At 47.7% G+C, this 17,095-nt stretch overlaps 1 protein-coding gene across 2 annotated transcripts; it reads left to right on the forward strand.

Annotated features, from left to right (window-relative positions):
* Window positions 1-826: 826 nt before the first annotated feature.
* On the forward strand, window positions 827-16,402 carry LOC136520635 (serine/threonine-protein phosphatase 2A 65 kDa regulatory subunit A beta isoform-like). Of its 2 annotated transcripts, XM_066514211.1 has the most exons (13): window positions 827-1,104; window positions 1,404-1,826; window positions 2,766-3,012; window positions 5,292-5,404; window positions 5,708-5,787; window positions 5,917-6,058; window positions 6,139-6,219; window positions 6,811-6,915; window positions 14,435-14,617; window positions 14,781-14,873; window positions 15,511-15,650; window positions 15,721-15,787; window positions 15,877-16,402. In XM_066514211.1, the coding sequence occupies exons 2-13, from the start codon at window positions 1,434-1,436 to the stop codon at window positions 15,994-15,996; spliced, it is 1,764 nt and encodes a 587-aa protein (XP_066370308.1). In that variant the 5' UTR covers window positions 827-1,104; window positions 1,404-1,433; the 3' UTR covers window positions 15,997-16,402. The 2 variants fall into 2 exon arrangements, with proteins under 2 accessions (XP_066370308.1, XP_066370309.1); XM_066514212.1 differs by lacking the exon at window positions 827-1,104 and having other exon boundaries at window positions 1,686-1,826; window positions 2,766-2,906.
* The last annotated feature ends 693 nt before the right edge of the window (window positions 16,403-17,095 follow it).

Below are 17,095 nucleotides of genomic sequence, written 5' to 3' on the forward strand. Positions count from 1 at the left end.
GTTTTTTTTCTAGAGTATCTTCTTCTTTTTCTATATATAAACATCAAAATAAAAAATAAGTAATAAATCTAATATTATAGATTTTTGAACTCTTGACTCACTAATTCACAAATATACAAATATTCCGAGCACTAAACTATTGGTGCACTTTTGATTAGAGATAAAACTTATTTTAATTATTAGAACATGGATCAACGATCAAAGCATGAACTGAAATAATTTTAAAAAGTTTGCTATAAAATAAATGTATCTCCAAACTTATTTTATTAGAACCTGGATTAGCCCATTGTTCATCATAAAATGAACTATAGCCTTCAAATTTTTTAAAAAGGTAAAACATAAACAGATATATACTATTTTCATCCGTATTTTACGTTAACATTTAATAGTTTTTTCTTTCTCCCGTTACAATACACAGACATGTTGCTTTCTTTTTTAGTCTGTAAGTCCACGTAGGAGTTTGTCGCTATTTTTTTATATTTTATTTTGCCTGCAAGTCAAATCTGACTCTTAGACTTCTTATTAAGTCGGCTACTTCCATACTCTTTCATTCCCATGGTTCCTAATATGACATTGTCATATTATTAACGATATTAACTTTATTATGCATGTCATGATCATCATAAAATAAATTATAGCCATTAAAATTTATGAAAAAAGTAAAATATAAATAGATATATAACATTTTTGTCCTTATTTTCTGTTAATGTATGTTAGTTTTTTCTTCTCCTGTTGTAATCATATGGATATATTTGCTAGTAAATATAGGAGGGAGAGAGAAAGAAAAAACAAAAAAAACAAGAAATTGCAACGAACGGCCCAGGAGAAGGCCCGTGTGCGCTCTCCCCGGGCCGAACAACCGCCGGCCGTCCGCCGCATTCCCCTCCTTCCCTCTCGCACGAGTCGCACCCGCACCTCCCTCGCCGCATTCCCCTAATGCCCCTTCCGTTCACTCACGCACCCCTCTCGCTCTCCGAGACTCCGACGATTGGTGTCTCGCCCCCCTCGCTCTCCGACGACTGGTGGGCGGCCGGCGCCGGCGCCGCCCTACGCCAGGTTCCGAGGTCTTCGTCGGTCTCTTCGCCGGCGACGAGCACCCACCAGGTATCCCCATCCTTCTCTTAATCTCTTCCCTTCCTGCTGTGCGAAGCCGAGCACCCAAACCCTAACCTAAAGCTATTTGGCTATTTGATGCCTCCTAACCTCGAACCTTTTTGAAAAATTATCGGGTGTATATTTTTGCACCCATGTCCCTTCGCTGGGTCCGCCCCTGTTAGGAGCTAAAAACTTGCTGACCTAATTTGGCGTCCTGTAGCCAATGGTTGATAAGATTTTGGCTTTCATAATATTGTGTTCAGTTTTAAGGACGCTAACTTATTTTATTCCTTTTGGTGTATTTTCAGCTGAAAAAAAAGTTCTAGCCAAACATAATAATGGCTATGGTTGATGAACCTCTGTACCCGATCGCTGTACTGATTGATGAACTGAAAAATGAAGATATTCAGTTGCGCCTTAACTCCATCAGAAAGCTTTCTACAATTGCCCGTGCATTGGGTGAAGAAAGAACAAGGAAAGAGATGATTCCATTCCTTAGTGAAAACAATGACGATGAAGATGAGGTGCTTCTTGCAATGGCGGAAGAGTTGGGCGTTTTTATTCCTTATGTTGGAGGTGTAGAGCATGCACACGTTTTGCTTCCACCACTGGAAACATTGTGTACTGTGGAGGAAACCTGTGTCAGAGACAAGGCTGTGGAATCACTTTGTCGGATAGGAGCACAGATGAAGGAAAGTGATATTGTGGACTGGTTTGCCCCTGTCGTAAAGGTATGAGGACTACTTTTATTGTGATAGGTTTCGATCTTTTCTTATTCACTCTGACAGAAAAAGAAGTATTCACACCAATTTAGGCCAAAGCTGTAGTTATACATGCTTCTAACTTATTAGAAATACACATAAACGTGTTTTTCTTTTACTGCTGTCAAACTTTCTGTGATTCTATAATCATTACCGGTGCTTCATAACACTGTGCAGAAGCTTATTGAATATCTTCATGAATTTATAACTCTACATTCTCAGTTAACAAGTTACTGGAGTCATCATCAAATTTACAATATGTATTGGAAGTGGTTCACTGCCACAGGATCATCTAGGCTATTGTGTTTTTACTTTGAACAAGTTCCACAGGATTATCTAGACTGTTGTGTTTTTATTTTGAAAATCTGTTTGTTTGCCATTTTACTAGCTTTTAATATAATTTGCCTATGCCCATCATAAAATCATGACGCTATCTATTTACTTGTCAAATGTCATCAACAATCTTTATTTATTGTTGTATAGTATTGGGAGTATGCTTTACAACAATAAAAAGGGCGTACCCAGTGCAGAGAGCTCCCGCTGTGTGCGGGGTCTGGGGAAGTGTCAGTGGCAAGCCTTACCCTCGCCTGTGCAATGCGAGGAGACCGCGACTCGAACCCGGGGCCTTCCGGTCACATACAACAATCATTTAGCTTATTCCATTAGTAACTTATATTTCATTTCTAGTGAACTAGTTTTCTACATGTTTAATAAACTAATCTTTGTTCTTAAGTTCCGTGTTATGGATTTAGTTAAATTAGTTATGATTGTCTACCGCATACGAAAAGAGGGCACTTCATTCAAAATTATATAACGAACACAAAACACTTGTGTATGTGGGAAGTACAATTACATTCTACACTGTTCTATATCTTTTAGCAATTAACTGGACACACTTGATCAATTCAGAGGTTGGCGGCAGGCGAGTGGTTCACTGCTCGAGTTTCGTCATGTGGCCTTTTTCATATCGCCTATCCTAGTGCACCTGAGCAACTGAAGGCAGAACTGAGGACAATTTATGGCCAGTTATGCCAAGACGACATGCCTATGGTACGAAGAGCTGCTGCTTCTAATCTTGGAAAGTTTGCTGCAACAGTTGAACAAAGTCATTTGAAGACAGAAATCATGTCAATATTTGATGATCTAACTCAAGATGGTACATCGTACAGATATTTTTACCACTGCTTTATTAAGTTATCTCTTTTGTTTTGTGGATGATTTGCTTTAGTTCCGTGCATACGACTCATACATCTTTGTTTTATTATTTAAATTTTGTTCTCAACATATTGTTATTTATTGTACCATTGGATTTTACTATTGGATTACTTTTGTGCTTTGCACCTGCATTTTGACTTTAGTTACTTTTCTTGTTTTACTAATTTCACAATAATTAATTGACGTTTATTGCTCTATTCTGTTTTGTGCCACTGTAAATCCTTTAATATTCTTTAGCAATTTGTTTTTCTATACGTAATAGACATGATGCACAGTCGAATATCTTTTTTTGCCTGTTGGCTGCCGCAATCTGTTGTTACAATTATCAATTTTAATACAAATACCATTGCTATTGTAACCTGCTTAGCTATGCAAAATTGTTCTTATGTGCTTATTATCTTATTCACGGTCCTCCTGTTTTCATCAAGCTCAAATAGACATCATGATATAGAAGGTTTTTTGTTGCCTTGTAACTTGTAAGCTTAACTGTATTGGGAAAATTTGTTCTGTAGCACTGAAATATCGCAAGAATCGTAAAATACCACCGAAAGAATCTGTCACCGGGAAATACCACTGAAAGATCAAAACGTTAACTAAATATAGCATCCCATCATATTTTCACCGAAAGCATATTTTTCTTCCTTGGACAGAACATAACCAGGCTTGAAATGGCATTTATCCCTTAGGCTCACCTTATCATCAATCTCACCTCAGCGCTCACGCCTCTCCCATGCCGGCGACCAACTTCCCCTCCCCCGCCCGCGGCCATGCGACCCAATGTTATCAAGTCGTCCGATCAATCGCGATTAGTCGTCCTAGTCGGTATCCTAGACTCGATTAGAGGCTACAACTCGATTAGGCTGATTAGTTTTTTGGTCGTCCGATTAGTCGTCAACTAGGGGGTGGACGACCGGAAGCGAAATGGAATTGCTGGGTAGCTTAGGACATGGGCTGGCTTAGGCCACTTGTGCTCATGTTTTTCAGCCCAATTTGCAACCTCACATGCAGCCACCACCCTAGAGTCATCTTCATGCTTGATTTGTACTCTAGAACATATAATATATTAGTATAGGATACTAGTCCTGATATATATAGGATGACTAGGAGACGACTAGGACCGACTAGTCGCCCTGGTTGACAACTAATCAGGACTTGTCGCCTGGTCGGTCCCATGGCGACTAGGATCGACTAGATGACTTGATAGCATTGACACGACCTCCTCTCGCCCCCTCCCCCTGGGGTGACCCAGCCACTCTTGCTTGCCCCGCCAGGGGCTGACGCCTCCTCTCTCGCTCACCTCCCCCCGACCACGCCACCTACCCCGCCTGACGCTGGTGGAACTGCAACGGCCGGCGAACAGTGTGAGCCTCTGAGGCTGCAAGCGGGGAGATGAGACAGCTGTGGCGGCTGTGCACGCAGTCTGACCAGTGGTGCAAGGCCGTGGAGGCGTCCATGGTCTTGCTCTCTGGCAGTGGCGGTGGAGAGGTGGCCATAGCTGTGCTCTTTGGCGGCGGCAGTGAAGGGGAGAAAAACAATAGGAGGATGGTGAAGAGGGCTGGTCGCCAGCCGTTTCTGTGTCGGCAGGTTGGTACTGGGTAGGGGTATTTTGTTCCTTGTTAATGGAGCTGGATGGAAAATGTAACAGAGTGCTACTTCTAGTTGGTATTATGGTTTTTCAATGGTATATTAGGTTGGTGGGTTCTTTCAGTGCTATTTTACAGTTTTAGTGATCTTTTAGTGCTAGTTGGTACTATGGTTTTTCAATGGTATCTTATGTTGTGCTTTAGGATACCTCCTAGCGTGTGCCCCAAGCAGGGACAACTGCTTCTGCTTTCTCCTGTGGCCCACCTGGTCCACATTGAGGCCCAATCAGCCATTGGCCATCTGAGCCGCAACACATGCATAATTCTTCTCTCAGAGTTGATGATTTAAGGATAATTTATGTTGTGTATGCCCATTTTGTGCCTTTTCACTTGAACCTACTATTACAGACTTGTAAGGAGTCATGATGTTTAATTATAATCATCAATCCTTGAGGCTTGAAAATACTTGAGCTAAGCTCTGCTTTATATTGAAACTCTGTATCAAACCATTTTGTTTATTTTCTTGAAGATAAATCTTAATAACCTTGAATGTTACAAGGCGTCTGTTATATGAAATTAGTTCACAATCAAACCATATGTTACATCAGCTAAGAAGAAACTGTTTGACTTATCTCAGACCAAGATTCAGTGCGACTATTGGCGGTTGAGGGTTGTGCTGCTCTTGGGAAGTTGTTGGAGCCCCAAGATTGTGCAGCACATATTCTCCCAGTTATTGTAAATTTCTCTCAGGTATATCTTACACACTTTTGATGGCTTCATAAATGTTGAGAGAAAAGATAAAGTTGTCAATACTACAACAACAACAACAACAACAACGCCTTTCAGTCCCAAGCAAGTTGGGGTAGGCTAGAGTTGAAACCCACCAAGAGCCCCAAGTCACGGTTCAGGCACAAAGTTGTCAATACTAATTCTCGTAAAATTACTAGACTATAAGATTACCCTAAGGTCTGTCACTAGACAATAATTTGATATGATTAAGTTTCAGCACACTACCATACATGGTTTCAATTGCTTATACTTAACATCTGTCAGGATAAATCTTGGCGTGTGCGCTATATGGTGGCAAATCAACTGTATGAGCTATGTGAAGCTGTTGGTACTGAGCCCACAAGGTGTTTAATCTTTTCTTTATGTTAAAAATGGTGCTTTGACATAAAGTGATTATTGCTTTATACATGGAAAGATTAATCAATGTAATACCATGACTCATTTACTATTGAGACCATTGCCTTTTATAATAGGGGTGATCTGGTGTCAGCATATGTTCGCCTCCTCTGTGACAATGAGGCTGAAGTGCGGATTGCAGCTGCTGGAAAAGTTACAAAATTCTGCAAAATATTAAGCCCACAAATTGCAATCGAACATATTCTTCCATGTGTCAAGGTGTGTTTAAGCATTGCATAAACACTAGTTGAGCTCTGCACCAATATTCAGTGGTTAACTTGTGCCTGTTGTACCCGTAGGAAAAATCAACAGATTCATCTCAACATGTTCGTTCAGCTTTGGCATCAGTTATTATGGGAATGGCTCCTATATTGGGAAAGGTGTGAGCTCTACCAATGAATGCAATGTATCAGTTTGATGGAAAATTACGCTACAGTTATCAGTAGTATAAGTTCTCATTTGTTCTGTTGATAGCTTTAAATTAGTTTATATTCTTTTCTGGAAGGAACATAACAAGATATATGCCCCCCAGCTGTATAATGATCTGTGTTACTAATCTTGAGTTCATGCTGAATTTTAGATAGGTTATTTGGAATTTCTTATTCTTCTACATCTGATCCACATGTGTCCTCAACCTTTCTTTTTTTTTTTTTTTTTTTTTTTTTGCGAGGGCTGAACCTATCAGTTCACTTGGTTGAGATAGGGATATGTTTGCTTTTTTAAAAAAAAGTTATGCTTTTGTAAATCTTTTTGTGTTGCTTTTCTTTTTTTCGTTTCCACATCCTTCTGTGCTAATGATTTGAATATTAGATAGATCCTGTCATTTCATGAGGATATTCCTTCTGATAGTACTGTTAAATATTTGCTGGTCTTTGTTAACATACAACATTACTGCTAATCATTATTGGTACTTGTCAACTGCTAAATGCTGATCTAATTGAACTGACTGTTCCAGTTTTGACCTTTTGTAGGATGCCACTATTGAACAACTTCTTCCCATTTTTCTTTCTTTGCTGAAGGATGAGTTCCCTGATGTTCGACTAAACATTATAAGCAAACTTGATCAAGTTAACCAGGTTAGTGCCTGGCTACCCTGGCAAGCTATGTAGTTTAAGCTATAAACACAGATTTTCCTGCTTGGTCCACAAGTAGTAGCACTTGAAATTTTGTTGGTAATTGGTTGTGTACTTGTGTCGGGTTCATAAACCCAGGGTCCCCGATGGGCCCGCTTCCCAGCAAAAGCTTGGCTCAGCAGACAGCATCACAACAACGCGCGACTCCTAGGGCCGGCCCAGATACCTAACGACAGGCAGGAAGGGCGATCCAGTCTCCGACCGGAAGGCCTAGCCAAGGAGGGAACGAAGCTCGCTTCCGACCCGCTTTTTCCGACCGGAAGGCCTGGCCTGATGGGATAAGTCTCTGTGGTCTTTGTGGGGCTGCAGCAGTCTTTGTGGGGCTGCAACAGCATGGTGGTCTTGCTGCCCAGCATCCTTGACTGGAGGACAGCAGGGACTGGAGGACAACAGTATCTTGACTGGACAGCATCTTAGGACATCTTAGAGGCATCTTAGGACAACATCTTAGAGGACAGCATATTAGCATCTTAGACTAGCATCTTAGACTAGCATCTTGGCATATGCTTGGCTGTCTAGCAGCCTATAAATATGTATCCCCAACCCCTCAGGTTGTCATGGCATTAAGAAATAAACCAGAAAATTGTCCCAACTCCTAGTGTCATCCTCTCTCGAAGAGAGTAAGAATTCTGCTACTACCAAGAGTGAGAATTCAGCGACTAACAACTGGTATCAGAGCCGTACTATCCTGTAGCCTGAGCATCTCCTGCTCATCTCCTTTCCCAGCCACACAACAGCCCCAGCTGCGAGCAGTAGCTCCGGCCGCTCCTGCTCACTCCTCCCCCGCGCTGAAGCAGCCCTCTCCCCACACAGCAGCCCCCTGGTAGCGCGTCATGTCCGCAGGGCAGTCTCAGCGCTCGGTCGCCTCGAGCACGCGGCGTCGGCAGGAGGCCGAACTTGCCGCGGCAGAGGAACGCGAGCGAGCGGCGACAGAGACCGCTGCGGTGGCGGCAAGGGCGTCGAGGCTGGTAGCGGCGGAACTGGCAGCAGCCAGAGCGGCGGCGGCAGCGGCAGCGGAGGTCGAGGCTCTGCGCGGCAGCATCGGCAGCTCCATTTCCGCTGACGACACCGTCGACGCGGACCTCGAGCTGCTAGAGAGGGAGGCAGCGCGAGCGCGGGTGGCGCAGTGGGCAGCCGCGCATGCCCACGAGCGTGGCGGCAGCCCAGACAGGCGCGGACGCGCTGGCGGCACTCCTGGAGGAGGCGCGCACGGCGGTGGCGCTCCTGGGGCAGCCGCGAACGCCCACAAGAGCGGCGGCAGCCCAGACAGGCGCGGACGAGTCGGCGGCGCTCCTGGAGGAGGCGCGCACGGCAATGGTGGCGGACGGGTCGATGGAGAGCGCAGCCTTCACAGGTAGCGTGGCTTCTCTCCCCGGATCGGTACCAATGGGTCAATGGAGAGCGCGGCCTTCACAGGCAGCGTGGCTCTCTCTCCCGGATCGGTACCGTGGTTACCACATGGGCTCCAGGCTGTTGTCAGGGATGTCGGTCCCGGCGGTGGGTGGCCTACCCTCACCAAGACCAACTACGTCGAGTGGGCTGCGGTGATGAGGGTAAAGCTCCAGGTGCGGCACATGTGGGAGGCAGTCCGATACGTCGACGTCGACTACGACCTAGATCGACGGGTGCTGGATGCCCTCATCGCTGCAGTCCCGCCTGAGATGCAGTTCTCGCTTACCAACAAGCGGACTGCCAAGGAGGCTTGTGACGCCATCGCTGCGGCACGCATCGGCAGCGATCCGCGCCCGCAAGTCCACACTGCAGGCACTTCGCAAGGAGTGGGAGAACCTGGCCTTCAAGCTAGGTGAGGACGTTGATGACTTTGTTCTCCGTCTCAACACTGTTGCAAAAGATGGTGCAGTTCGGCGATGACACCTCCGGCGAGGAGAGAGCTGTCGAAAAGCTCTTTCGCTGCGTCCCCGAGAAGTACAAGCAGATGGCTCGCTCGATCGAGTCCCTGCTAGATCTCTCCACGATGTCGATCGAGGAGGCGATAGGTCGCCTCAAGGTCGTCGACAGCGATGAGCCACAGTCTCTCTCGGGGCCCATCACCACTGGCGGGAAGCTCCTTCTCACTCGGGAGCAGTGGCTTGCCAGCCAAGGTGACCGGAGCCTTCTTCCGCGACAGGCGGTCGCAAGCGTGCCAAGCCACGCAAGGCGCGCAGAGACGCCCAGGCCGGGGCGCGAGGACGTGCCGAGGGTGATGCCCGCGGAGGCGCCTAGGGCGGCGCCGCCGGCAGGCACAAGCCGGCACGAGACGACGCCTGCCGCAACTGCGGCCAGCTTGGCCATTGGGCCAAGGACTGCCGACAGTCCATGACGCGGCCAGGCCCACGTCGCACAGGCGGAGGAAGATGGTGCAAGCATCGAGCTACCTCCAGCGGCACCTGGCCGCAGCGGCCCTCCACCTTGACGAGCCGAAAGCACACTGCCCTCCTCGGCGACGGCTCCGGCAACGACAAGACTGACGGGTGGTGCCTCGACACCGGTGCCACCCACCACATGACCGGTCGACGGGAGTTCTTCACCGAGCTTGACTCTAGCGTCCGAGGCTCTGTCAATTTGGGGATGCCTCCGGCGTGGAGATCAAGGGCGTCGGCTCTGTCATCTTCACCGCCGTGTCTGGTGAGCACATGCTGCTCACCGGAGTCTACTACATCCCCGCGTTGAGGAACTCCATTATCAGCTTGGGACAACTGGATGAGAACGGTTCACGCGTGGTGGTTGAGGACGTAGTCATGAGGATTTGGGATCGCCGTCGTCGCCTTCTTGCCAAGGTATCCAGAAGCGCAAATCGACTCTACGTCCTCAACGTGCAGGTGGCACAACCCCTCTGTCTCGCTGCTCGTCGGGACGATGAGGCGTGGCAGTGGCACGAGCGCTTTGGGCACCTTCACTTCGAGGCCCTGAAGCGGCTCAGTGCCACGGAGATGGTGCGAGGCCTGCCGTGCCTCGACCATGTGGAGCAGCTCTGCGACGTCTGCGTGTTGACGAAGCAGAGGCGACTCCCCTTTCCCCAGTGGGCAAGCTTTCGAGCCAAGGAGAGGCTCGAGCTTGTGCACGGGGACTTGTGTGGCCCGGTGACACCGGCCACACCAGGAGGACGACGCTACTTCCTGCTGCTCGTCGACGACCTCTCCCGCTACATGTGGGTGATGGTCCTCGGCAGCAAGGGAGAGGCTGCGGACGCCATCAGGCGCACGCAGGCTGCTGCGGAGGCGGAGTGCGGCCGCAAGCTGCGCGTGCTGCACACCGACAACGGCGGCGAATTCACGGCGGCTGAATTCGTGTCGTACTGCGCTGATGAGGGCATTCAACGCCACTACTCCGCGCCGTACAGCCCGCAGCAGAACGGCGTCGTCGAGCGGCGCAACCAGACGGTTGTGGGGATGGCTCGGGCCCTTCTCAAGCAGAGGGGGATGCCGGCTGTCTTCTGGGGAGAGGCGTGGTGTCGGCCGTCTACATCCTCAACCGCTCGCCTACCAAGGCGCTCGACGGCAGGACGTCGTACGAGGCTTGGCATGGGCGCAAGCCGGTGGTCTCTCACTTGCGGGTCTTCGGCTGCCTCTCGTTCGCCAAGGAGCTTGGCCACATCAGCAAGCTCGACGACAGGAGCACTCCGGGAGTGTTCATCGGCTACGCGGAGGGCTCGAAGGCCTACCGCATCCTCGACCCGAAGACACAGCGTGTGCGCACGGCGCGCGACGTTGTGTTCGACGAAGGGCGAGGATGGGCGTGGGACAAGGCGGTGGACGACGACTTCACTGTCGAGTACGTCAACTTCGAGAGAGCTGGGGGAGTAGGCAGCTCTTCTTCGGCGAGCGCGTCTACCCCAGTCCCTGAGCCTCCACCGACCCCAGCGCCTGCTACTCCGACAGCACCACGCTCTCCAGCCAGGACCTCGGCTGTGATGAGTTCTTCGCCGGCTCCACCACAGCCGGCAACGCCACGCACTCCAGCAACGACAGGCACCTCTCCGGGCACGTTTACTCCACCAGCTCGTGTCGAGCACAGCCCGGTTGAGCTCGCTACTTCGCTCTCTCACGACGAGGAGCGCATCGACGCGTACCACGACAGCGAGCCGTTGCGGTACCATACGATGGAGAACCTTCTCGGCGACCAGCCGGTGCCGGGACCGGTGCCTCACGACCTGGAGGCGCAGTTGCACCTTGCGTGTGACGACGGTGAGCCTCGGTCGTTTGCAGAGGCCGAGAAACACGCGGCATGGCGCGTCGCGATGCAATTGGAGATGGATGCGGTTGAGAACAACCGCACCTGGGAGCTTGCTGACCTTCCTCGTGGTCACCGCGCGATCACCCTTAAGTGGGTGTACAAGCTGAAGAGGGATGAAGCCGGCGCCATCGTCAAGCACAAGGCTCGCTTGGTGGCACGAGGTTTCGTGCAGCAGGAGGGGGTCGACTTCGACGACGCCTTCGCTCCCGTGGCACGGATGGAGTCCGTGCGACTCCTTGCGCTAGCTGCCCAGGAGGGTTGGCGTGTTCATCACATGGACGTTAAGCCGGCGTTCCTTAACGGCGACTTGAAGGAGGTCTACGTGCACCAGCCGCCGGGATTTGCGATCCCCAGCAAGGAGGGCAAGGTGCTCCGCCTGCGCAAGGCCCTCTATGGCTTGCGGCAGGCATTGAGGGCGTGGAATGCCAAGCTGGATTCCACGCTAAAGGGGACGGGCTTCGAGCAAAGCCCGCACGAGGCGGCCATCTACCGACGGGGCAGTGGAGGAAATGCTCTGCTGGTGGGTGTCTACGTCGACGACTTGGTGATAACCGGCACCAAGGATGTGGAGGTGGCAGCATTCAAGGAAGAGATGAAGGCCACCTTCCAGATGAGTGACCTGAGGCCTCTCTCCTTCTACCTGGGAATCGAGGTGCACCAGGATGACTCCGGGATCACGCTTCGACAGACCGCCTACGCCAAGCGCGTCGTTGAGCTAGCTGGGCTCACCAACTGCAACCCAGCTCTCACTCTGATGGAGGAGAGGCTGAAGCGGAGCCGCGACAGCACTACGCAATACCGGCGTCTTGTGGGGAGCCTTCGCTACCTCGCCCACACACGGCCGGACTTGTCATTCTCCGTCGGCTACGTTAGTCGGCTCATGCAGCGACCGACAACGGAGCACCAGCAGGCTGTGAAGAGGATCATCCGCTACGTTGCGGGGACTCTCGACCATGGCCTCTACTACCCTAGGTGCCCTGGGGCGGCACACTTCGTCGGGTACAGCGACAGCGACCACGTCGGCGACATCGACACCTGCAAGAGCACGAGCGGGATCCTCTTTTTCCTCGGCAAGTGCCTCGTTCGCTGGCAGTCGGTCAAGCAGCAGGTGGTGGCCCTGACCAGCTGCGAGGCCGAGTACATAGCGGCCTCCACCGCTTCGACTCAGGCGCTCTGGCTCGCTCGACTGCTTGGTGATCTCCTCGGCAGAGACACTAGAGCGGTGGAGCTCAGGGTGGACAATAAGTCCGCTCTGGCCCTGGCAAAGAACCCCGTCTTCCATGAACACAGCAAGCACATCCGGGTGAGGTACCACTTCATCCGAGACTGTTTTGAGGAAGGGAGCATCAAGGCGAGCTACATCAAAACCAAGGACCAGCTTGCGGACCTGCTCACCAAGCCCCTTGGGAGGATCAAGTTCCTTGAGCTCTGCTCCAGGACCGGGATGGTTCAACTTTCCCACAAGACGACGCACAAGACTTAGGGGGAGAATGATGGGATAAGTCTCTGTGGTCTTTGTGGGGCTGCAGCAGTCTTTGTGGGGCTGCAACAACATGGTGGTCTTGCTGCCCAGCATCCTTGACTGGAGGACAGCAGCATCTTGACTGGACAACATCTTAGAGGCATCTTAGGACAGCATATTAGCATCTTAGACTAGCATCTTGGCATATGTTTGGCTGGCTAGCAGCCTATAAATATGTATCCCCAACCCCTCAGGTTAGCATGACATTGAGAAATAAACCAGAAAATTGTCCCAACTCCTAGTGTCATCCTCTCTCGATGAGAGTAAGAATTCTGCTACTACCAAGAGTGAGAATTCAGCGACTAACATGGCCAAGGAGGGGACGACGCTCGCTTCCGACTCCGACCCGCTTTTCCGACCGGGAATACGCCGAACCTCTGATTACCGCTCTTCTCCGACCGGCGCGGTCGGAGCCGACTGGGAAACGACCGACCGGGGACGCCCGCTCGGTAAGGACCCAAGAATCAGGCGGACCAGATAAGGCAAGACGCTAAGTCAACCGCAATACTGAGGACCGTACCATGCACACCTGCAGGACAGTACTGTCAGTCCATGCCAGAAGGGTGCTTTCCAACCTTTCAGACATGTCAGAACACGAACAGTGTTGTAGGCGCCAATATTTGCCATACCAGAAGAACACGATGGAGCCTACCACATGCATCTGGACGTCAACAGTATTGTGGGCGCCGATAAACCATCTTTTACCCAACGGCGTGGGCAACAAGACTAGGTAGCACACATACTCTTTTTCTCTCTCTCTCACTTGTAAGGCCATTCCCTTCACCTATAAAAGGGGATGCGCTCTCTCCCAACAAACGACGGTCATTCCGACTCTCTCTCTCTCTCTGCTTAACTTTAGACATTCTGAGCACTCGAACAGCTCCACAGCTCTAGAACTCTAAAGCTACATAGAGCATACGTTCCAATACTTAGCGCACGTTGGAGCTCCCGTCAATCTTGGCCCTTCGGTTCAGAGTCCGACCGGACCTTAGCGCACGTTGGATCTTCGGAATCTAGCGGCATTCTTCCTAGCAAAGGGATAGCAATAGATCAGTTATCAATCGTTTTTTTAAACATTCAGTTATCAATCGTGAAAGACCAGAAATTAGTCTATTCTCAACCCAAATGTTCTTTCATCCTATATTCCTATTATATAGATTATCTTCTCTTCCAATACCTTTATCCACTTAAACCCGTCATTTGGCTATCCTATGTTGGTTAGCTGTTGTGTAAGCTAGTGTTTATAACACCTCTAGTCCTTTGATTTGTCAATTGGCCACCATGTCTTTTCTATTGTAACATGTATATTATATGAGCTCAAGTTTGGAGCTAAGTATAGTTCCTTTGCACTATTTCTATCTTCTATTTGTTATAAATGTGTTAATAAAATCCCAATGTTTGTGTTGAAGATCCCATGCTTTTGAATTGAACCTTGACTTTTGAGCAGCATTATATTTTCTTGGTTAATGATAGCTGTTCACCCTGTGCTCCAAATAGTGAAAAAAAATTGATACAGCTAGATTTCTCTTTTGGGACTATACATGCAGCTGGCACTGTAGCAAATATATTTGACTAAGAAACCAGTAAGGTTCACCTGGTTTAATTGGACAAGAATAGGCTCTTTAACTTGTGCTCAAGCTGCTTCCTGGCATCATTCATTTCATTCAATGATGCACTTGTAAGTTCTCTCCTGTATTTTTTTTACAGGTTATTGGAATTGACTTGCTGTCGCAATCACTTCTACCAGCCATTGTAGAGCTCGCTGAAGATAGGCACTGGAGAGTTCGGCTTGCCATAATTGAGTACATACCTTTGTTGGCCAGCCAGTTAGGTGTTGGTTTTTTTTATGACAAGCTGGGGGCACTTTGCATGCAGTGGTTGGAAGATAAGGTGCATAAATAATTTCACCAACCATTATTATACAAGTTCCATTAATGCTGAAACCATGCATACAATTTCTAATGATGGTCTTTTTAGTCTATATAAGTTGAATTCTTGATTGATTCTATGTAATGTAATAGTGACTCAAAATACTAAACATTTGGCTTTTCAGGTTTTCTCAATCAGAGATGCTGCTGCCAACAATTTAAAGCGGTTGGCAGAGGAATTTGGCCCTGAGTGGGCGATGCAGCATATAATTCCTCAGGTTAGCCTTAATACTGTTAAAAATGTAATAGCATTTATTATGTTAAATTGCTTATTTTATTCTTAAGCTTAAAACCTTGACTTGAGCGAAGACATGAGTCCTTTGGTTACTAACCTACTATTCAGCTTATATGCACAAAACCCATGCACATCATCTCTTATGCGAGGGCGACAGAGGAGTCTCCTTTGTGCCCCTTCCCATTCTTTTGTGTGAATAAAGAAATCTAGGAAAGTAGTGTTACAGAAGTGCTAGGCACACACTAGATGGGTGGCACCTATCATGTATTGTCTAGCACCTAAGTTGGTCGCTTAGATGGGCGGCGCTACATGGTTGTTTGGCACCTGGTGCCTAGGGTGAGCTAGGTTTAGCACCTAAGTTGGTCGCTTAGATGGGGACGTGACAATATTTCAATGCCTCTTAGTTTCAGAGTCTATGCTGATACAATGCATAGACCAAGTTGTTATGACATCAGATTGGACCTTGTATACCCCCAAATAGGAGGATACAGCACCAACATTTCTTTTTGCATTAAAGCAGGGTAAAGAGGGTATTGGAATAAATTTTACTTATGCTTAATTAATTATATCAACAGATAGATTGAAAAGCTTTATATTGTCTAATCTCTTTTGTATTCTAGGTTTTGGAGAAGATAAACAACCCACATTATCTGTATCGGATGACCACTTTACAAGCTATTTCTTTGCTAGCTCCTGTCATGGGTCCTGATATCACATGCCAACAGTTGCTCCCTGTTGTCATTGCTTCTTCAAAGGACAGGTGAGTCCAAAATAACACATGTTGAGGCATACTCTCCGCAAGGTCTCACTGATATCATCTTTAATTGCAGGGTTCCGAACATGAAATTCAATGTTGCTAAAGTCCTGCAATCACTTGTACCAATCCTTGATCAATCTGTAAGTTGTAGTCATCAAACTCTGTTGTTGTGATCCTATTTTTATCAATATTTGACTTTTCACCTACCCCATTGAATGTGTATTTGCAGGTTGTGGAGAATGCGGTGAAAGCATGCCTAGTTGAGCTCAGTGAGGACCCAGATGTAGATGTAAGATACTACGCACACCAGGCCCTTCGGGCGTGTGACCAAATGGTGATATCTAGCTGACTAGCCTGTCCAGAAATTAGCAAATGAGATACCCATTGGTCTTTTTTTTGAATATTTTAAAGTGTTCTGTAGTCTTATAATTTATTCTACCACCAATGACTTTGATGCAACTTTTTATTAATTATGTGTTTTTTATTTAGGTTTAGTTTAGTTTTTGGATTTAATTAACCTTGGGGAAGTAGGTGGACACATGATATTTGTGTGATTGACCTGTGAATGTCTTGTGCTGTCACTTGGTAGGTCACTACGTGTAAGCACATTGTTTTATAGTCTGCTTTGCTTAGTTTGGTTGTGTGCGGAAACTGTATTTGTTGGTCTTTCTGACATGAAAACAATGTTCGTTGCTTGCGAATTTGTTTTACGTGATCCAAGTGCTAGAGCTAATAAAAGTGTTCGGTAAATTGTATTTAAGTATGCTTTGATAGCTTTATTGTGGCCGCTAAAAAATTGTTGCTTAAATGCTTGGATGATAAGCTAAAGTGGCTAAGGGAGAAGTCCATGAAGGCATTCATGGTACGCATCAATCCGCTTTGAAAATAAAGTGGTTATTGCCGCGAGTCAGATTTTATTGGCCCGCCATGATTGCCGATTATTTCTGATACTAAACGAGTGTTTGTTAAAAAAAAAAGGGTTGTAAAGAGTTCCAATGATTTAACTATTTCAGTTTGTGCTTGCTGCAATGTTGCATCCTATCATCAAATTGTGACCGTTCTGAGGACCCTGAGGATGAGGTCCGTACAAAGTTATCAAGGTTGTGTTTGGAAATTCTTATTTGCTAGACTTGCATGGTCCCTGTTCGCTTAAATTTATCAGCTTGACTTATTAGTCATGGTAAAGTGTTTTTGTCTCACAACAAATTAGCGAACAGTATTTTTCAGCCTGGTTTTTCAGCGAAGCGAACAAATTGTCTCTCAAGATTAATTAACGGAAGGTATTTGAAGAAATTTTCCTAACCGTTTGGCAAGAGTGATGTCTAAACGATGGCTGATGTACACATATTGCCATTAGAATAAATTGTCGATGCATGCATTGTTCGTAGAATAAAAATAGCGGATGGCTTATATCATTGCCATTGATGCTATTATGTTTTTAGATTCGA

This window comes from Miscanthus floridulus, chromosome 18 (genome assembly GCF_019320115.1).
Source record: "Miscanthus floridulus cultivar M001 chromosome 18, ASM1932011v1, whole genome shotgun sequence".
NCBI lineage: Eukaryota > Viridiplantae > Streptophyta > Magnoliopsida > Poales > Poaceae > Miscanthus > Miscanthus floridulus.

Excerpts from the sequence above, each read along its gene's own strand:
- LOC136520635 (XM_066514211.1), top strand. The coding sequence starts at position 1,434 with ATGGCTATGGTTGATGAACCTCTGTACCCGATCGCTGTACTGATTGAT. Across the intron at positions 6,916-14,434 it reads AACTTGATCAAGTTAACCAG|GTTATTGGAATTGACTTGCT; the intron begins GTTAGTGCCTGG and ends TTTTTTTTACAG. Across the intron at positions 14,874-15,510 it reads TGCAGCATATAATTCCTCAG|GTTTTGGAGAAGATAAACAA; the intron begins GTTAGCCTTAAT and ends TTTGTATTCTAG.